At 39.3% G+C, this 22,283-nt stretch overlaps 1 protein-coding gene across 3 annotated transcripts in view; it reads right to left on the reverse strand.

The window, feature by feature from the left end:
• Nucleotides 1-1,857: 1,857 nt before the first annotated feature.
• LOC107719113 (dual specificity tyrosine-phosphorylation-regulated kinase 1B-like) overlaps nt 1,858-22,283 on the reverse strand; it is a 50,938-nt gene continuing 30,512 nt past the window's right edge. For 2 of the 3 annotated variants that reach the window (XM_016526455.1, XM_016526453.1), the window contains exons 2-11: nt 14,640-14,785; nt 13,428-13,547; nt 13,121-13,309; nt 12,211-12,358; nt 11,656-11,942; nt 11,093-11,239; nt 9,442-9,603; nt 4,658-4,961; nt 3,546-3,649; nt 1,858-3,463 (exon numbers count right to left, since the gene is read on the reverse strand). In XM_016526455.1, the coding sequence (XP_016381941.1) occupies nt 2,717-3,463; nt 3,546-3,649; nt 4,658-4,961; nt 9,442-9,603; nt 11,093-11,239; nt 11,656-11,942; nt 12,211-12,358; nt 13,121-13,309; nt 13,428-13,547; nt 14,640-14,702 (2,271 nt within the window). In that variant the 5' untranslated portion in view covers nt 14,703-14,785 and the 3' untranslated portion in view covers nt 1,858-2,716. The remainder of the gene's footprint in view (nt 3,464-3,545; nt 3,650-4,657; nt 4,962-9,441; nt 9,604-11,092; nt 11,240-11,655; nt 11,943-12,210; nt 12,359-13,120; nt 13,310-13,427; nt 13,548-14,639; nt 14,786-22,283) is intronic. The other variant, XM_016526454.1, reaches the window with a different exon arrangement.

Consider the following 22,283-nt stretch of genomic DNA (forward strand, 5'->3'; position numbering starts at 1 on the left):
TCAACAGAGGTATTGGTTTATGTGAGGGTTTTCAAGATTTATTGGGAGGTGACAGAGCAACAATTTGTCCCGAATACTGTCCCCCACAACCCCTCCTTTCTATATAGATAGATATATTTCCTATACTCTTCAATAATGACTGAACAGACACAAAAATCTGTATTTTTGTTATAAGCAGCTCGGAAACATCTGCATTTTCAACGTTTATCAGTGCTCAGACACGTTTCTGACAGTGCATGGTGAGTGTGACATTTATATGGTGACCAAGGTCTGCTAAACATAACAAGATTGGAGGACCTACAGAGGCAACTCTCTCTTTAATAGAGAAACCAAAATCCGAGGATATCATAATACTTCAGACATTAGGTTTTCATGAAGGATGGTGTTGAAACAAATGACAAAGTAAAGAAGCCAGTGAGGCCAATTACAAGTTTTAACTGGTTATTAAGAACATAAAGGACAGCAGTCATCATCACTGATCTGAGCAGAGTAAGGTAGTTTGCAGGTCCTGACGCCTCAAAGGTGGCAGGTTCGAATCCCAGTCATTAGAATTAACCTCGAAAATGACATTTCACCCTAACATTGCTTTAACGTTAACTGGATGATGCATGGATGCTATGTACACAGATTACAATGGATGAAGATGTCATCAGTTAATTAAATATATGGTATTGGTCAGTCATACTGAATGAAGCTTGCGTCCAATATGAAGTTCTCACATGATGTTTGAATAGTCGTGGATTTCTACACAGTTGCATGAGGCTTGAATTTTAGCTATACATATAATAAACCTTGATCAAACTCCTATAATCCTCTTCTGTTCAATTCCGTCCAGTGGCTGACCAATAAATCGAGGCACTTGTTTAATACCATGTTTCCGTTACATAATATAAATGTCAAGCTTTAACCTGTACCAAGAAAGAAAGCAAACAAAAAAACAGCAGAAAACAGATTTTTCTTTTTTTCTTTTTTCCTTGTTAAATAGTAATAAATACATGAGATGCAGTGGTTTATTTTTCATTTTTCTGAAGCAGGAGGGTTAAAAAGTTCTCATTTTTATTTCTTTATTTATTCATTTATTTATTTATCTGTCTGTTTTCTTTAGCAGCAATCCGAACATGGTTGAGAGTGGAGATAGCAGCCGAGAGAGAAGTAGTTCACTTTTTTGACTTGATGGCAAACAGCACTCACAGAGTGTTGTGAAGGAGGAAGGGGAGGAGGTGGAGAATAAAGACAGGAGAGAAAGCAAAATGAGAGGCAGGAAATGAAGTCAGAGTGGGAGGGGCCGCAGTCAGGAGGGCGTGACAGTGTCCCTTCGTACCGAAGTATTCCGCCCTCCTCGCCCCAGACAGAAAAAAAGAGAGAGAGAGAGCTAGCTAGCTACAGCAAGATTTGGCTTAGCATATCCAGAGTTAATACAAATGTGTTAACGCTTTCATAGTTTTCTGTCCAAAACAAAGAGGGTTAGAAAAAAGAGAGACAGAGACAGAAACCAAAGTAAGAGAGAGGGGATAGAAAGTCTAGTGAGATGGTGAAGAAGAAGAAGGAGGCAGACTACTTTTTGAAACGAACAACAGGGAAGCATTTTGGTTTTCCTTCTGGCAAAACGTTTTGATGTTTTTCAAGACTTTCCTGTATCACTTCCTCCTTTATGTGAAGTCGAGTTACGTTTCCCCTCTCCTCGTGAAAGCGGCTCATGGTTCAGCCTCCTCCTCTAGTTGTTAGTTGGTGTTGCTCACTGTGTGGCGACTAAAAACAGTTTCTGTCATTTGCTTTATTTCATTCGTAGGATTTGTTTCATAGTTTGAGATATATAAGCCAGTGTGTCAAGCGAGATAAAGACTGGAAACATTTAAAAAAAAGTAACAAAAATGTGTTTGTGTATGTCTTGCCTGTGTGTTTGTTTATATGTGTGTGTGGGTTATGCTCAACTAGAAAAACGCAACCAAAAACAACAAAATGAAGCCAAGAAAGAAAACAAAAACCTCAAACCCAGTTTGTTTGTTTGCTTGTTGTTTTCTATGCATAAGTATCATGTCTGACCAAAAAAACAACAACTGTATAAATAAAACATTGAATAAATAAACCCACAAAATACCCACCTCTCAATTTAGATCTCTTTCTAACCCCTCTCCCGTCTCTCTCCTTATGTAGTGATTCTTAATAAATTAAAAATATATAATTACGGCAAAACCGCAGGAAAAAAACAAAAAAACAAAACAAACCAAAAATAAAAAAGCATAAGGTACTCTTCTCCTGCTGCTGTCCTGTTGACAAAAACATTCAATTTTTTTCAACCCAAAACTCTCCTCTCCTCAATAAAAATCTCTCGCTGCAAACCTGTCCTGAAATCACAAACTCAAATAACAATATAAGAATGGTAAAAACAAACGTACTGAAACCTTCTGTTGCGACTACTTCACCTGCCGCCCTTCTCCTTCGATGAAAGAAAAACAAACTAACAGAAAAATAACGATAAAAGTAGTTTCAAATCCCTCCCTTGACCTTCTCCCCATGCAAAACCAAAACAACGAAATGAAAAAACGAAACCGACTGTCTGATATTTCACAAGTTTTTCTCTGCGATTCTGTTACGTGTGGCTGTGCGCGCATGTATGTGTGTCGTACGTTTACTACGTGTCGCGCGTGTGTGTGTACATGTGGCGCTTGTTGTTGTTAAAATTTTCGTATGGCTTTTGGAATTTGTTCAAGATTTATCAAGAGTTGGCTGCACTCTGACCGCTCCCACTCCCGCTGCCGCACACTGCCATCATGGCAGACTCCTCGGAGTCCGGCCGCCCCCCAGCTCCCCCGACTCCTCTGGGCGGAGGCCCCCCGGTGAGCATCCCCCCCACTCCGACGCTTCCCTGCGGTGGGTTGTTATTGTTGTTGCTGCCGGCGTAGCACGGAGGGATGTATCCCAAACCGGAGGCAGCGACCATGCTGTCCTGGGAGGCTGGGGCCTGGGGCAACTGTTGCTGGGAAGCGGAAGGGGGCTGCTGGGGGGCCATGACTGTCCTAGTCCGAAAGGCAGAGAGGCCCAGGTGGAGGTTGGAGGAGCCGTACTGACTGGAGTCCAAGCTCGACGGGGGCGGCTGCATGATGGAAGACTGACCCAGGTGGTGGTGGTGGGTGAGGCTGAGCTCGATGCTGTCCTGCATCTGTGGGGAGGAGATGGGCATCAGCGCCTGGCCCTGCTGGCCCTGTGAGGCCTGGCCCTGCGGCTGGTTCTGCTGCTGTTGCCGGAGCTGTCTGCCGTTGCTGTGGTGGCTGCCGTAGATGGGGTGGGGATGGTGCGGCTCCATCATGCCCCCCATGTTGCCCAGGAAGTGGCGCGAGTGCTGCGTGGCCGCCGGCTTGTGCAACAGTAGCTGCGGGTAGGAGGAGTCGCTGCCGCTGTTGGACAGCTGACCCATGCTGCTGTCCCCTCTTGGCCAGATGCGCAACTGCTGTTGAGACGGAGCCTGGAGAGAGAAGAGGCGATCAACATGAGTCGTTTCGTCATGTTACCGAGGAGCTGTGTGGTGCTCTGCAACGATTGCTTACTTGTGGGCTCTGCATCTCGTAGTCCGTGTGAGTGACTGCACTGTTGTAGTATCGATTGCTGTACCGGTAATTTCGGTTGTCATTGGAAGAACCGCTAGATCCACCTGGATTGGGAGCAAGGACAAAGAGCTGATGTAAAACGAGTCCTTTTCTTGTTTTACTATCCCTAAGTAACAGGTTTAAGGTGTGATCACACTACACTTTTCGTTCCATTGACTCCATTCATTCCATTCATATGTATGCATATACAGGAGACAGGAAACGCAAGATTATATGAATTTGCGTTCCAAAGTTCAAGTTTGGTGACTTTGTATCACATGAAGACGTGTGACCAATAAAAGATTGATACGTCACGGCGTGACCTCTTAGCTGAATTGAAAGAACATAAACTTTAAATCTGCAGCGTTGCAGCAAACTGGAGTAGATTGCATATTTTTACATTTTGGATGTTTTAGGGGTGTAACAATACACTCGTGTCACGATTCGGTTTGATACATGATACTGATCTCAAGATATTTTGAACATACAAAAAAAGTTAAAATGTTTTTTTTTTAATAAATATATTGCTTAAAAAAATGTATTCTAACACATATGGTATATACATTATATATACAGCAGTTAATAAAAAGTACTGCTTATAAAAATGCTAAATTTGGTATTATATCAGGAATTGACATGAATTATCCTTTTCCCCGCGCACAGAAAATTCATGATTCTGACCAAATATTTACACATACTTAGTCCCAGACTACATACATTTACAAAATCGCAAATTATGTATTTAATTTTTAATTTATTAATAATAATTACTAAACATGGAAGATCAAATGTGTGACCTTCTGAGATTACATTATTTGATGTCCCATTACCATATTTGATGCAAAATGAAATATTTCTACATATGATTTTGGCTGAACCATACGCAATACATATCATCGCTATCCACAATAGATATTGTTGCATTTTTGTATTGCAATATATTGTGACACAATTTATTGTTACACCCGTATTATATGTTTTTAAAAAAGATGCCACAGAGTGTGACATTGCAGCGTTCGTAGAAATTTTGCATGCTCAAACTCTAGTGTGACCGCTGCATTACACACACTTACCAGAGCTGGAGACGGAGCTAGTGGTGGAGGTGGAGTGGCTGTGGTCCATGGCAGGGCTGGTGGAGGTGGAGCTGCTGGTGTTGGTGCCCTCATCCGTCGTCTTCTTGAAGAAGTTGTGCTGCAGCGCGTAAAAGGGCGTGATGCGCGTCTTGGGATCGTAGTCCAGCATGCGCAGGATCAGGTCCTTGAACTTCAGGTAGTCGCAGGGCGCGTGACCCTGTTCTCCAGCTCGCCTCCCCCCTGGACCTCCCGTCTCCACCCCCAGGATCTCATGCAGTCGTCGCGTGGCAGGTGGTTTATATTCCTGGAGGGACAAATCAACAACAGAGGAAGGGAAGAAAATGAGGCACAAATGTGTAGCATTTAGTGCAGATAACAGTTCAAATGTTATCGTTTTTAAACATTTAAGGACAATGGGTGATGAAATAGTCTAGAAACATATTACATTAGTAACAACCAATTTAAGGATTAATAAATACAAAAATCTACTAATATTATTGCTTTAATACTATAAAGTCAACATGAAATGGCATTTGCAACCATCGGGAAGTGACTAGAACATGAAAAGTGTGTTCCACATTTTTAATGAAAGTTACATACCGAAATTAAGTATGATGTGAATTAGGGATGTCAACGATTAATCGATGATCGATTAATTGTCGATAAGAGATGCAATCGATTAAAGCTATCATGGTCGATTAAGTCGTTTAATTTTGGGCTGCGTGCGGCTCATGCGCAAAACACGTGCGACCGGCTGTGGGTGACGGTATATAAATGCATCATCATTCATTCATAATGTACAAATTAAGCTTTTAATGTGATTTAAACTTTAAAAGTACATTAACTGCAATTTCGGCCAGGAGCGCTTCACAGATTAACCGAAACTCAGCGAATACTTGCCTCAAAAACTTGCTAAATATATATATATAGAAAGCTTTAAATTACTACTTTAAAACTAAATAATTAGAATCAAAAACAAAAACTCTTTTTACGGATTTTATACAATCTGTAAAGATGCATTTGTCAGGATCAGGATCGTCATCTTCATCTTTGCGACACGGACTCAGAAAACACTAATTTATTAATAAATAATTCAAATATCTAATTATTTCCCCCCCGACACATTCAAGGTAATTACTTTTGCTGGGGCTTTGCGGCACGCTTTTGAATGCAAGTTTGTTCACGTTAACATTAACCAGCATTAGATTACCATGTTGGCTAGAAAAAAGTTGTAGCAGTACATACATTCTTAAAACGTTGAAATTAGGAAAACATTTTCCTCTCTGTGCATTAATAGACTGAGCACACGCGTGTATTGCAATTCAGATTTCATGTTGACTTTAATAGGAAACTAATCAGCCTCAGAAATCATTACTGAATGCAGGTGAAGGGGGGCTGAAAGTGAGAGATGTTTGTGGTTTTGTGGGAATAACGACGGTTGCATAGGGGCTCTCAGTGTCATACAGGGTTCAACAATGAGACTTTTTGAAAGAACTTCAGTTGAAAGAACTACACACAATCACATATCTCCATAACTTCCAGCTATTACTACAAAATTACAGCATAAAATGTTCAACTAATGTATTATTATAGTAAGCACACTTTCTTTTTGTTCCTTAAATATTAATATAATAATTTTTGTGAGAAAAATGTTTGTTGAAGCTAGGGATGTAACGATTAACCGCGAGCTGGTTGAAAATCGATTCAACTATGTGACGATTTAAATCGGTTGAGATGCTAAACAAATCGCGATTCAATTAGGGGTAGGAGTTTATATGAATGTATGTCTGAGGGGAACTTACTGTCTTTAGAAAAGTTTAGATGGTATTTTTTCTCTTCATCTTGCTTCTGTATAATGCATATTAAAGTTCATAAGTGCAGCCAAGCTTTGTTTACAGCGGAAACCAAGGAAACGCTTTAAGCGCCACCTGCTGGCAGAGAGTGAATCTGCGTCTCATTCAGCTCTGCCACCTGCTGGCAGAGAGTGAATCTGCATCTCATTCAGCTTTGCTGTTTCATGCAGATATTTTTATTTATAGTTTCACAAAACTGAAGTCAAATCATTCTGTTTTTGCTTTAAATTTCGAAATTATACAATCTGATTTATTTTAAAAACTGCTCATGTTGCATGTATGCAGCATCTTTGTTTGGATCATGATTAAAATGCAGTGGTTGCCTCTAATTTTAAAAGGAAAGAGCACAGACAAAGCCTTATTTTGTTTATATGAAGAGATTTCTTTTATTTGTGTTACTTATTTATTTGATTTGGGGCTTGTTTTAAAATTTCAATTTAGTTTTGTTATTTACATTTACATTATATTTAAATTTTGTCATTTAGCAGACGCTTTTGTCCAAAGCGACTTACAAATGAGGACAATAGAAGCAATCAAAACCAACAAAAGAGCAATAATATACAAGTGCTATATTAGTGTATTATTATAGTGTTATATTTAAATTTCACAAAGAAACATGCTGCATTTTGTCCAAGCAATAATAAAAGGACACATTTAATTTAGAATTTGTCTTAAATCTCATTTTGTAAATAAAAAAAAATTAAAATCGTGAATCGAATCGAAACGTGAAATCAAAATTGTGAATCGAATCGAATCCTGAGTTGAGTGAATCGTTACATCCCTAGTTGAAGCCAATTAGATTGTTTGTCAGGTCAAGTAAAGAAACTTGGTCACCAGAAAATAAAAACCCTTATTGTTGAACCCTGTCATAAACATAGTACTGGTCCTTTGATTCTGACCCTAATCTGTGCCATTTAAATTATATCATGGTCCATAAATACTATAAAAAGACTTAAGACTTAAATGTTCCAGCACCTCCACTGTAAAAGAGTACAAAGTTTTCAAATGTTTTAACCTTTTTCTCTATTGTACACACGGAAGCACAAAATGCGTGCTGGAGCATTTGAGGTGAGTCTCTGGATGAGTTGGCAGTAAGTGCCAGACATTAATCCTGTAAAACAAAGCGTATTAGGACCTCATTCAGACTTTTACCCTCCACCTGCTATCACCTTTGCATCTTAATCTGCGGCCACACACACACAGTCTTAACCTGAAGCTACTTTCACGTATCTTCACAGGAAACAGGGTCATTCTAGCTACTGGCTGCACTCACTTAACCTGTGACCCAATGCGTGTCACTGACTAGACTAAGAGCTGCTAACAGGTAACAGGTAGGGCTCTACCAATGCAATATATACATATCAATATATAGAGATTCTTTTCATGCAACATTACATCAATATTTTAAATCTTTACATTGTTATTTTAGCAGCACTTTACAATAAGGCAAGTTGATGCACTATTAACTAACACAAATTAACTTTTTATTAACATTAACAAAGATTAATAAAGGTAAAATATTATTAACAAATGGGACCTCATTATAAAGCCTTACTTTTTTATTTACACTATCGTTCAATCGTTTTGGGTCAGTAAGATTTTTTTATGTTTTTATATTGATATTGATTTTTTTGAATGTATTTTATGTGCACCAAGGCTGCATTTATATTATCAAAATAGTATTACAATTTTAAATTACTGTTTTCTATTTTGATATATTTTATTTAATATATTTTAAAATGCAATTTCGTATCATTTTCAGCAGCCATTACTCCAGTCTTCAGTGTCACATGATCCTTCAGAAATTATTCTATTATACTTATTTGGTGCTCAAGAAACATTTCTATTATCAATGTTGAAAATAGTTGTGTTGCTTAGTATTTCTGCGGAAAATGATACATTTTTTCAGGATTTTTTGATGAATAAAAAGCTCAATAAAACTAAAAAAAATCTTTTGTACTTCCACTCTAAGTTTAAGTTTAAGTTTATTTCGAGCAAAAAAAATAAATAAATAAAAATAAATAAATAAATAAAAATAAATATATATATATATATATCAATACACATACATAGAAAAATAGAACAGTTTATCTCACATATATATGTATCCATACATATACAATTATGTTACACATATCCATACACATATTTACACATAATACTTGCTCGAAAGGGAGTGGAAAGAAGTAGAACTTATTTGCTCCCACCCCCAATTCATTCCCATATATTACACCATATGGTTGCTGCCATTTATTATTTTTTTGTTACTTGTTATAGAAACTCTCACTTTAGTGTATTAATATTGCATTGGTATGATTAAAGTATTATTTTTTCCACAAAAAATTCATACCGACCCCAAAGTTTTAAACAGTAGTGTACGGCCAAAAGTATCTGGACACCCAATCCAGATGTGTACTTAATGTGGGTTTAATTTCAAAACCACTAGGTGGTCCAGTTTTCTAGGATTATATGCTGTCATTGTTTGCTGTTGTATATAATATTTAAAAATGGGTTTCCACATATTTTTGGCCTTTTATTTTACATATCTTGATGTATACTGTAATATAAGCACAACTAACACGCCTGTTTCTACCTAGCATCTTAGAGACAGAATGTGAATGGTTGTGAAAATGATTGTGATGATGGCAATGATGAGGAGAACAGATGCTGTAGGGTGGGGTTTTGATTGACCTCGTGCTTCTGTAAGCAGAGGCGGGTCAGTGGAGAGAGGAGGAGGTTCACTAGCACACATTAGCCTTGCTTCAATTCCATCCCCAACCTTTTTCTCCACCCTCCTCCATTTTAGCCCCAGTTTTCTCTCTTCCCCTCTCCCTGAGGATAAGGTGAGCGTTGGTGTGGAACAGGTGACGGTGAGGGAGGGGGGTCTTTGGGAGGAGGGCGAAGGTTAAGTAGAAGCAGAGTTTTACTCACGGAGGCCGAAGGATAAAGTACCTTCTTAATGTCCTTGTTCTTCTTGACGGTCCACAGGCCGTCGGACAGCTTGTCGAAGTACTTGCGTGCTTTAGGGGCCTGATCCAGCATATGGTTGGGCGGGACCCCCAGCACCTCCACTATTTTATTCATCTGGTCCACCTAAGAAAGATACAGTACAGCGTTAGAGCAAGATCCATATGGACTTTGTTGCAACTGACATTTTAGCAAGTATGCGTCTGATTCATTAGATATCATACATATAACAGATGAATACATTTTGAAATGCATTAAAGGGTTAGTTCACCCAAAAATGAAAATTCTGTCATTAATTACTCACCCTCATGTCGTTCCAAACCCGTAAGACCTTCGTTCATCTTCGGAACACAAATTAAGATATTTTTGATGAAATCGCGGAAGAGAAGAAATTGTTGAATAAAGTCGTTATTTTGTTTCTTTGCGCACAAAAAGTATTATCGTAGCTACATAACATTACGGTTGAACCACTGATGTCACATGGACTATTTTAACAATGTCCTTACTACCTTTCTGGGCCTTGAACGTTTTAGTTGTGTTGTTGTCTACACAGGGTTAGAAAGCTCTCGGATTTCATCAAAAATTCTGTTCTGAAGATGAACGATGGTCTTACAGGTTTGCAACGACATGAGGGTGAGTAATTAATTACATAATTTTCATTTTTGGGTGAGCTATCCCTTTAAGGAGTTGATTAAAGGGCGTATACACAGGATCTTGTGTTCAGACCAGTGTTAATTTAATTTTAAATTTAAATTTCAGTTTATTATTTTCAAATAACTAAACCTGGCTCTCGCCATAAGGGCCGTTCACATGTAGCGCCTAAAAACGCGTGGAAAACGCTAGGCGTGCCGCTTTCTGCTTTTTTCCAAAGCGTTTGGGCGCTTGCGCTCCGGAGGCGTCTGCCGTTGCTAAGCAACCATGACCTGCGCTCTCCATGAAGACGCGGAAGTTTCAGCAAAGGATAAATGGATTTGCAGCACTAAAAATCGCTTGCAGTAGCTCTGCTACTAAATTTATTTAAAAATGGCTATCCCTGTACAGCTATGATCAGCTGTTCCTTCATCTTGGCTGAGCTTTCAATGTTGTTACGGGAAAGGATGAAGCTGATTGGTTGGTTCTTGTCACATGATCCGCGGTGCGCTTGCGCCTGCCGCGCGTCTACATTTGAAATAACGAACTTGAGCGCGCAAAAGACGCTATATGTGAACGGCCCCATAAACAGCCACAGAAGCTGATATGGTGTTAAAAAAGGAAGAAAAAAATCTGTATAAGTTTTAGAAATTTTTTAAATACCATTTAGCTTGAATTTATTTAGTCATTTTTGTACTTCAACTTATTTAGTTTTTTAGGTTTTTCATCTAATATTCATATTTCATTTCAGCTTTTGTTCAATTACCGAAAACGAAATAATGGACCAATCAGAATAAGTTGGAGCATCTCCCGTTTTGAATATTTACAGTCTTAAAAATAATTATAATATTTTAATAATGCATAAATGCTGTTTGTATGCCTGTTAAAGTGCAATTCTTACAAGTGGATGAACGTCAAAAAAAGACGCACATAGTATGTCACAAAGCTTTGCACAGTCATTGTGTGACTAATCCCCGAGCCGTACCTCATTGGAGCCGCTGAAGAGCGGTTCGCCCGTGTGCATCTCCACCAGGATACAGCCCAGGGACCACATGTCTATAGCCAGGTCATACGGCATGCCCAGCAACACCTCAGGAGAGCGGTAAAACCGACTCTGGATGTACTGGTAAATCTAATACAGAAAGAAGACAGTAATGAATGACATGCACAAAGAAAGCATGCACTAGTTTCTACCAAGCAGACTGAGCTCTCATAGTGACTATTGAGTACATTTACACTTTTCTCCACTAGGGGGCAGCAAAATCTACAACTTAAAAAGGGTGCAGCACTGCCACTAGGAATCTCAAGCAGTAAAATCCATTTCAGCTGTGGGAAAGTCCTCTAGAATGTGCTCTGAATGCACATCCCATCAACTAAAACCACTGCGTTTTCTTCTCTCTTACAGAGGCATTTAACCATTAAATGTTCACCACTGCATGTCAATTTTGTTCGTTTAAATGCAAGTTCACTAATTACTACTGGGCGTGACCTCATATAAGCCTGCTGTTAACCAACATCGACTCCAACGGGCCTGAGACGCCATCTCACCCTCTGTCCTAGCTGGCAGGAACTGCCAAAGTCCACAATCTTGATGGCACTGCGCTTGGGATTGCAAAGAAGGATGTTCTCAGGCTTGAGGTCGCAGTGGATGATGCTGAGCTCGGGCGTGGCCAGGAAGAGCAGCGCTGTGCACAGCTGCTGAGCGAACTTGCGCGTCAGGTTGAGCGAGACGCCGCGGAAGTTGGTGTTACGCAGGAGGTCGTACAGGTTGTAGGAGAGAAGCTCGAACACCAGGCACAGGTGGTTACGGAACATGAAGTGCCTCTTTAAGTGGACTGAAGAAACAAAAATAAGAAAAAGAAGATGTATTAGGGTGGCAAAATGCAGTTCGTAGCAAGTCAACTAGATATCCATGAGATCCAGATCATTCATTATGCTTTGCTTTCTATCTGTGAAATAGCCTCATGTACTACTTTTAGTCTTGTTTACTTGTTGCTTTGTGGTGGGAGGAAGTTCTCTTGCCATTAGGTCAGGGTTTTACTACAGAAGACTAAAAGTAGAGTAACAGCTGCTTATATTCATATTCTTGTGTCTGGTTTTTACCTATGTAGTACTTCATCTCAGTGTCGTGTTTGTTCATGAGCTCAAGAAGCCGCAGCTCAATCTGGGCCTGGTTCAGGAAGGCTTTCTTGTTCTTGATGATCTTGATGGCCACCCACTCCTGCTCATGGTGGTCATAGGCTTTCACCACCTACACACATAGGACTATGTAATAGCTTTACAACAGTAAATGACAGTATCAACATATTTCATGTTTAAAATTGAACATTTAAAAAATGCATCTGAGTTTCTGTACACAGAGCTTTAAATTCTTCACATTCACTGTAAAAAATCCTTATTAGACCAATCCATTTATAAGACCTTTAGAGTCTGTAGTGTGGTTTGCTTATAATAATGCATTAATCGAGAACACAAAGCAGCTTACATTATTTTCATAATTTCATTATTCTAACACTCAAAATCTAATGTAACGAAACATTACCAGGGCTTAGCTGGAGACCATTTATTAGATTTGGAGGAGCATATTAAAAACTATTGTTTTACAGAAACCGTCATCAGTTTTCATGAATTTGACTAATTTCACTAATGAATATTAAAATAATGAAACTTCAAAATTGTATTACAATATTATCATACTTGAATTGACTGTGTGAATGTAAAAAAGTAACTGATGGCACAGCTAAAACCAAAAAAGTAGATCCAGATCTACTTTCAAATCCAGATACAATGCAAAATAGAGTCACACTTAGTTCACTTCTGGGTCAAGTTAGTTTGGAGACAAAACATCACTTGCTAGTTTGCCGTTTTTAATGCACCCTATTGAACATGAGCACCATTGTTGATTTTATGCCTGTATTCTTTTAGACTTTATATCTAAGTAGCAGCAATGAGATGTTTGACCAAATCGTGTAGCCTTAGCCAATTCTATTCTCATCTTCAGAGTTATGCTAACCTGTCCGAAGGAGCCCTTGCCAATAAGTGAGTCGATCTCGTAGCGGTCCAGCCATTTCTCCCCGTTCTTCACAATGTAGTCATAGTTGTCGTCGTCGTAGCCGTCGTTGTACACCTTGCGCTCTTTTTTGGTGCTAGAGTCCTCGGGTGGGACCTGCTGGGCTCGCCGTTTCTTCTTCGTGTAATACACCTGGAAAGCAAGCAAAAGACTTAATATTTGCACCTCTGTTGCTACTTCGCTAATCACTGGAGAGTTTGTATGACTGGTCTTATTGTGAGTGTAAATATGAAAAGGCCTGCTGGCTCACCTCATTGATGTGCTTGTATGTCTTGATGAGATCGACTGAGAGTTTTCGTAGCGGGGCGCTGGCGGGATCTCGAAAACTCGGGGGAATCCTCCTCTGCAGGATGGTCATATCTGACAGCACCTGGGAAAAAAAAAAGTGACACTGAGACAACTGTAAGAAAAAAGGAGGGGCAACTGAGGAACCACCATAACAAAAACCACAAGGTTAGAGGACATACATACATATATATATATACAATTAATTTAATACCTAAAAATATATAATACATGAATAAAAACTAAATGAAAATAAGTAAATCTATAAAATCTTTAGAATGTAAATTCAAGTGTGCAAAGTTAACTAATAAATAGGGCTATTAATTTAATGCACTTATATAGTGTGATTAATTATTATAGTCTATATATATATAATATAATAAAATATTGCAATAAAAAGCAGCCAATTATTTATCTTCCCCATGAACTGTACATGAAAACTGTAACAAGGGATTCTCCAACCTACATGCAATAGTGATGCAATAGCTAATGACGTCAATATGGATGTATACATAGACCAATAAGTAGGGATGGGTACCGAAACCCGGTATTTAATCGGTCCCGGGCTAAATTATGAAAGACCGGAGTATCGATAATCTCTGACGTTAACGGTTCTGCTATCGTACTGGAGAAATTAAGAAAACACACATACATTTATTATTGCTATATATACATTATCTTGCAAATTCTATCTCACCAGAGTCGCCAGCTGTTTTTCAAATAATGAAATATTGCAGAATATAAGAACCTGTCCTGGGTAAACAACCCATTATTCTACTTCAGGCAGATAAATAAACTCAAATTCATAATGTAACGGTGGACTGCAGGCCAGTAAGAGACAATTTTATTGAAATAAAACCATATACTGCCTTCTGTAGTCACTTGTTGTAATGTCTATGCAATGATTTAGTAGTCAAACACAATGTCATCTTCATTTGAGGCCTTTCTCAGCAAGTTTTTAAACACAGTGTATGCCATTGCAATTAATTTATTAATCCCCATGTAATTGTGTTTATTTATTCGACTGCAATTTTTAAATAAAATATGGTGAGGGACAAGTCACAAAAACATATTTTTTGTTACTATGACTGTTGATATCCAACCACACAATAACAATGATGCTTTGCATACGGGTTATATCATAGAATTTAATTGCAAGGAAGCATGTTTCTGGTACCTGCTGCTGGTCGGCCATGGAGTGGATGTTACCGAAGGAGGGGTGGCTGTGCTGGCTCGACATGGTTGGCTCAGCGGGGGAGAAGCCCAAGGCGGCAGGCTGGCAGAGGGTAGAGGAGGGGGGCTTGCATCCTGAGCTGCTTCCACCTTCATAGAGAAAAGGGGAAAAAAACGAGAGAGGTTTCAGAAAACACATTGCTAAAGTGTATCACGCATGCCAAGCAAATACTGACATGGGTGTGGGGAGAAACACTGCACTGCAGGGGGAAGTAGAAATATGAACACACATCCTCACACACACACGCACACACACCATATTGGAAGTCAAACTGAAGGTATTTTCAGAGTCTCCAGCTAAGAGATCTTTGAAATCTCCTACAATAGGATGGAATAGTGATAAGAATGATCGGTTATCCTCTCAAGAAGCTCCAGTTCATTTTGGCTGAGAAATTACAGCACCGTTCCTCAGGTCAGCATGACAAGCGTGCGTTGGAGGTGGGAATACACTGCTATACACCTTCAAAGACCTGAGAATGGCTTCCAAATCTGAATAATTCTCTCAACTTTCTGAGCAGCATGTGTTTTTCCGACAGCTACTGGCGGACAATATGCAAACGCCAGAAAATCACTGTACTGTATGTCACTGCCAACCCGGTGGAACAAAGAAAGACTGCTGTATGACATTGCACACCAAAATCTCAGTGGATGATGGGAGTGACTGGGAGGCAAGCAGAGCTATCCATGGTCCTGTGCTGCCACTCGTTGGCCAAGAATATTCTGCAGCTATTACTTTCAAATAAAGGCTGCCTGCTATAGTGCTGACCTCAAATTACAGGTGAATCCAAACTCCAAAATCCAAAGAAAATAAGAAAATATATTTAGCATATTTTATATATTTTTTTGTTGGTCCACAATGCATTTTCAGCTTTGTTTTAAGCATTATTTTCATAATAATTAACCACAATTTCCTTTGTAATATGCCCTGACATTTTACTTTTGAGTTTTGTATTCCCATAATTTACAGTGACTGTCATTATTAGTTTTTATTAGTGTAATACTGTATGTCTATATATATATATACACACACACACACTAGGCCTATATACAGTAAAATAATATATATAAATAATCTACATTGTATTATATTAAATAATTTTAACATTTTAATTTAAACGGCAGTACAATGAATAGCTTATTATAATAGTGAATCAATACTTTAAAGGGATCATCGGATGCAAAATTCACTTTTCAAGTTGTTTGAACATAAATGTATCTGAGCTGCTGAAGACGCAGAGGATTAACGTTACTTTAACTTTGAAGTGAATGCGCCACTCCCGATCAGCCTAAATGCATCTATGTTCGCTCGAATCATTTGTGATCCAGCCTCATCTACAGAAGAAGTGAGTATAAGGTTTTTTTATGAATCTTTGCAAATCACCTTTCCTAATAATGCGCTAATTAGCAAGTTTCATGATGAATGCGGCAAAAGTAAACAGTCTCTCTGAGAGCAGCTTGGAAGAGAGGGGTGGGGCCAGCAGACCTCATTAACATTTAAAGCAACATGGACTATAATGGCTTGATAAAAACAGAGCTGATTTTGACAGGTTTAAAAAGGTGTTTTTTACACTAACATTGAGAAATTTTAACCAAAGTATGTTATAGACTTTTAATTAAGACCCTAAAGAATCATATCAACTTGTGCAAAATGAGCATCCGATGACCCCTTTAAGTAATACATATATATAGCAATTTATGTAACGAGAATGAGAGTTGTTTGCATGAAATAAATTAGATTTTGGGGGAAAATGTGCTTAGTTGTCAGGAAACTAATATCACAATCCAAAACGTAAAATCTTAAAACAGGCCTAATTGTCTATTTCCAAAATACGGTTTCTAATTTTTATAACCTAGACATTTTCTAGCCCGGTTTTGTGTGATTTACCCTTATAAACTAATATCAAGCCCCCAACCAAGAAATCTGAGACCAGAGTAGGGCTGAACGATTTTGGAAAATAATCTAATTGCGATTTTTTTTACCAATATTGCGATTGCGATTTAATATGCAATAATTTTTTTAAAGCTCTTTATGTTCTGCAGAGCATAAAACCTGTGTATATGAACTTCATATATTAACACGAAACCTTTCACAATGCAGGCCAGAGAAGTTTTTGGAGCTAGTTATTTGTACAAAAGACCAAAGGACTAACGGAGCAATAAACTACAGGCTTATAAAGAATTAATGCTGTCCCAAATTTGATGAACTTAAATTTTAACTGCAGGATGTGATTTTTTTTGCACACAATAATCCACAAGCACATTGAACATTCATAATGCACAAAGGAAGTAACGGACATCCCGGGAAAGAGGCGAGAACGTGCCGAGAGTACAGTAATTAAGTAAGATTGCTGAGTGCAGAAGCAGGGACGTGAACGTCTAACGGGGGGATATGAAATGGATGAGATATTCCACAGCGAATGCTTTTATTGCTGCTTTCAGGGGCTGACAGGTGAGGAGTAATGGGGGGTGAAATTTATCAGTGACACATTACAACTTGAAATAGCCGGCCGATCAATGGCCGTAGCTTAAACAAAGTGCAAAACGACACATCTGATCACCATCAATCCCAGGGAGTGACGGCAAGCATTGCTGTTACATGCCCATAGGAGGAGTCCCAGCACCAACTCACTGACAGGAAACCTGCCTGGATATACATATGTGACTCATCTCCAACTGCTTTTTATTTGCTCAGACCCCGTTGCAAATGACAACTCAATCAATGCCCAGTATTGCAAAACATTTTCAATTCATCTAAAAAAATGACTTGTGCAACAAAAACCCACACAAAGATCGCTTTAAAAAAAAAAAAAAAACTTTTATAACACCCTGCAAAAACACGCTCTTGTTTATTTCAATTCATTTCCTCCTCCTCGTTTTAAGAGGGAAACGATGACTAAAAGAGCGCGACCTACTGAGCACCAGGAAAAATGTCACACTGTGCCTTTAAATGCTGAAATGAACACATTGAGAACTTCCTGAGTGTGACACCCCCCTTCCTCCGCTCTGATTGGCAGAGGCCCCCTCCCTCTCTCCTTCCCGATTGGCTGCTGGTATCCAAGGGCTGGGCGGCGAGGTCTCTATAAATAAACCTGGTAGCTTGTGCTGTATCAGCAACCCTTCCCACAATGCCGCTCTCGCCCTCCCTTTCCCTGCCTGTTACCTCTCTTCTTTTTCCCCCCTTCTCGCTCTCAAGCTACACTGATCTGGCCGATAAACGCCATCCCCGTAGGGAGCGAATATTAATAAAATATAACAGGACACATGCTCCTCTATAGACACACAGGTGCCTGGGTAGAATTTATTGTCACATGCGCAAGTGTCACATTGCAGCAGTTAAATATATCAGGTGGTGTATGAAGTAATCATCCACTGCAATTAACCATGCAAAGACCCCCCCCCCCAACCCATTCCACATCCCCACAGCTGACCAAACACAGCTGCCAGCTGCCAATCACAGTGTCGCCATAGCAACAGACCAGCCTACTCCCTATCTCTAATGCACAGGAAGAGGATGGTTGTGTGTGCATGCGAACAGCTGAACAGCCCTCCCCATTACTCCCACCTCACCCTTCCCATGTCCGTACTGACCCCCTATCTTATTCCCTGTTAGGGTAATGGGAACGCTGGTGCTACTGAGCCAAAGTTGGACACACCATGATTGGCATGAAGGGAAAAGAGGACAGGGAGGAAACTCAGGTTATTATCCGCAACTTATCTGAAAAAAGAAAAACATGTTAAACGACCACCGTAAACGGTGACTCGAGAGGCTCCGTAATTCCTGTGCATCATAAAATCAAGCATCCAATGCAGGAGGGAAAACGTGACCTTAGTATGAAGCAACAAGTTGGTGTTGTTTGAGCGCATGTCGGAAAAAGGACATTGTAGACATACAGTACATAGAGGTGAATAAGGCGAGGATGTGTGCGTCACATCATGCCCCCTGTCTAACGTGCGCTTGCGTGCCCGCAGATAGCAGGGTTACATGGATGTCATGCCCCACATTAGAGGACTTCAGGTTTCAGAAGCTCTGAAACTCTGCCCAACAATATTACGGGTAGGGATATGCCGGTATCAAATTTTCATGTTGCGATTAATTGCTAATGCTGTTATCACGGTATGCAGTATTATCACGATATTGAAATTTAGTTTTAAAAAGTGCTGTCATAATACAGTATAACAGGTTTAATAAAATGTTTCTTATAACAAAAATAACTGAACATTTAAATGCAATAAAGCAATACAGAAAAATGTATAAAGTTAAAAGTTTTACACAGATTAAAGTGCAAAAGAACTATAAAGACCAATAGGTATCACTTTACAAAAAGACCTCATTAGTTAACCTTAGTTAATGCATTAACATTCACAATGAGCAAAAGCTACATTTGCTACAGAAGTTATTAATCCTTGTTTAAAAAATACAAGTCTTAGTTCAGGTTAGCTCATTAAATAACACAGTTGCAACTTTCGATTTTAACAACCTGTTATTAAATATTGGAATACCTAAGATTAATGAATGTTCAGAAGAATTTTTCATTGGCAGTTTGTTAACTAATGAATTAACTAATGTTAACTAATGAAGCCCTAATGTAAAGTGTGACCGAACAATAAAGAATCAAAACACTTTCAAACAATATCTAGGGCATGTTGTAGTCCAGATTAAAATGTAAAAAAAAGTTTGAAAATAAATAGCCTATTAAGTCTAAATATGTAAGTATTTGGCGCTGTGATGAACATCATAGCAAATACACAAATCTGAATGGCTGTTTAAATCATTTAAACACAATAAAAAAAAAGAAAGTAGTGCAGCTGCTTTGTTTACAGGGTTTCCGGGGTAAAGGCTGCATTTAAATGAATGATTATATTATTATTATTATCATTTCTGCAGTTTAGCACCATCTGCTGTCAGAGAGTGAAAGTGCGCTTTCATCCAGAGCGTCTCTCACATGTTCCGCCATGTGCTTCATGTCCGCACTTGTTTACCTCAGAGTGTGCAGGCGTCTTTCAAGCAGCATACAGCGGTGTTGTGCCTTTTGACCAGTTGATGGGAAAAGTATTCTTAAAATGCATTCAAAATTCGGAATAATTTGTAATATATAATTATTCACGGTATTTAGAAGTGCCCACAATAACAATACCGTGCATATTCATTACCGTGATGTATCGCATTACCCAATACCGGCACAAGTCTAATTACGGGTAGTTGCGAGCAGGTATGGGATCTCCTATCTCACCAGAACCTGAAAGAATTAATGTGCGGTCACATTTTGCAGGCAAAAAATCTTTTGTCAATATTGCAGAACTCACATAAAAGTCACTTTCAATCCAAGCAGTTTTCTGTTGGTCAACATAGTAAATTTGTTTGACCAACTTGACCATTTGCGATATATTTCGCCCTCAAGTGAGGTTTCCAATCGAGTGGGTTTCTATTGAAATGACTGTATTTCGCCCACAAACATTCGCCAAACAAACAATGTTAAATGCAACTTTAGAAAATTTAGACAGACATTACTGTCTGGGCCATATTTCCCAACATTCAATGGGATAGTTTGCAATCTCGTTCATATGTGCTGTCATTTAAAGATACTCATCACTTCCCACCACTACATTTAACTGGGAAAAAAACATGGGAGGAAGGAACACGCATGCATCGATTGCACAGGGGGTCATACTTAAAAGTCCCCCTGTAGTCAAAAATGTTATCCTTTAAAGCTCATCTTTGATCATAAAAATTACATATTTAAATTTTTTTTCTTGTGAAAATAATTTTCTCATGCCTTAAAATAGCTTGAATGCAACTCTACACCCTTGCCTCATTTACTATACGCGGATCTATGAATACGCAAATTAGCCCCGCCTCCACTCAGTCACACAGCAGCCAGCCATGAGCCAGCGCCTCAACTGTTTTTACTAGCGGACAACCTCAGTGGATACTGTAACATTCGTTAAATTTACTTACTTGACGATGTTGTGTCCTCAAAATGCCTTGAAGACTCAAATGCAGTCAAGTTTGTGATTCCAAATCGCACTCACTTACTCCGCAATGGTGTTGATAAATGGATTGGCACATGGGTTTGTATAAAAGCATATTAAAAACAACACATAGACAAATAAACAACATAAAAAACTTGATTTTCACCACAGGGGGACTTTAAGTCTTCCCAAAATCAAGTTTGACGAAAGATGATTTATTTAAGGACTATATGATCTTGTGCCGCCTCCCAGAATCTCCCACTGGTCATCTCCACTTCTGATTCTCAGAACTCCCTTATTTGCAAGAGGACACCATCCTCAGTGGGGCTTCTGCAAAACTTTCAACCTTTCCACTAAGTTCAGCACCTCTCACAGTGTTATGCGATACAACCCCTTCCAACCTTTCCTTGGCGGCCAAATCCCAAACAGTACCACGGAGTACTTTAAACAGTCAGGCCCCCACAGCTGAGTCAGACTCCACACTATTAATAAAAAGCCATCTGGGTGAACGCCTCATACAGTGACACTGGTAAATTGAGAGCTCACACAGGGCATTAAAAATAAAATAAAATAAATCCCCCACCTCAAAATACATCATTAGCTATAGATGTACGACGACTGTCCACAGCAACAGCCAACACTAAAACAAGCACATTACTGTCTGAACGTTGGTATCCGACCAATGCTGATATGGGTTTTTCAATTGCTTCTAAATTCACTAAAAACATTTGGCTGACAGTAAATTTTGCAGAAGTCAAAATTTTTGGCTTATCATCCAAATGTGATCTGAAAATGGCCTAAAAATAAAAAAATGGTAATATAGGAAAGGCTATTACATCAGTCATCCACTAAAAAAGTTGCCATTTGTCGGCGCCAATAGCCTCATGGGCAGCGCGCCGACATAAAGTGCCATTGGGCTGTCCCGAGTTCGAATCCCGGCTTGAGAGCCTTTCCCGATCCCACCCCCTCTCTCTCTCCCACTTTGCTTCCTGTCATCTCTACACTGTCCTGTCATAATAAAGGCAAAAGCACCAAAAATAAATCTTTAAAAAAAAGTTACCATTTCTTGCTATCACCATTATGTTTTAAGTCCGCTTGTCGTAAACAGATGCTGTCATGCACAATGCTGAATCTCCACCCCTCTTTATCCTTGAGTTTTAAACACGAGCCGCGGGACTCTAAGGAGCTTACGTGCTGATCTCTCGGTGAGACTGCACCTTCACAGCTCAAGGCGACTGCGAGCTCACGTTAACACCAGACTGGCTAATCTAAAGTGACCAGCACTAATCAAGCGCCCCTTGAGTAAAGAGCCACTTGCTCCAGTGGAGGTGGATGTTGACACAGAGTGAGGAGTGTGGGCCTATTCGCGTTGTTTACGTTCTTTCTTGGAAAGAGCACAGCAAGGATGATGTGAGAGTGAGTCAGGAGACAAATACAGACAGAACGAGAAATGTGAATACCTGAACAAAAGTGTATGTGAGCATCGAGAAACGGGGATATTGGGAAATATCGGTAGGAAAAGTTGCTTCAATGTTTAATGTGTTGCTTTTGATGAAGCTGAGCTGGTGGTGGTGGTGTGTGTGTGTGGGGGGGGGGGATAGATGGGGGATGGATGGGG

Source organism: Sinocyclocheilus rhinocerous, unplaced genomic scaffold (assembly GCF_001515625.1).
Source record: "Sinocyclocheilus rhinocerous isolate Xijiao unplaced genomic scaffold, SAMN03320098_v1.1 scaffold1084, whole genome shotgun sequence".
In the NCBI taxonomy this organism is placed as follows: domain Eukaryota; kingdom Metazoa; phylum Chordata; class Actinopteri; order Cypriniformes; family Cyprinidae; genus Sinocyclocheilus; species Sinocyclocheilus rhinocerous.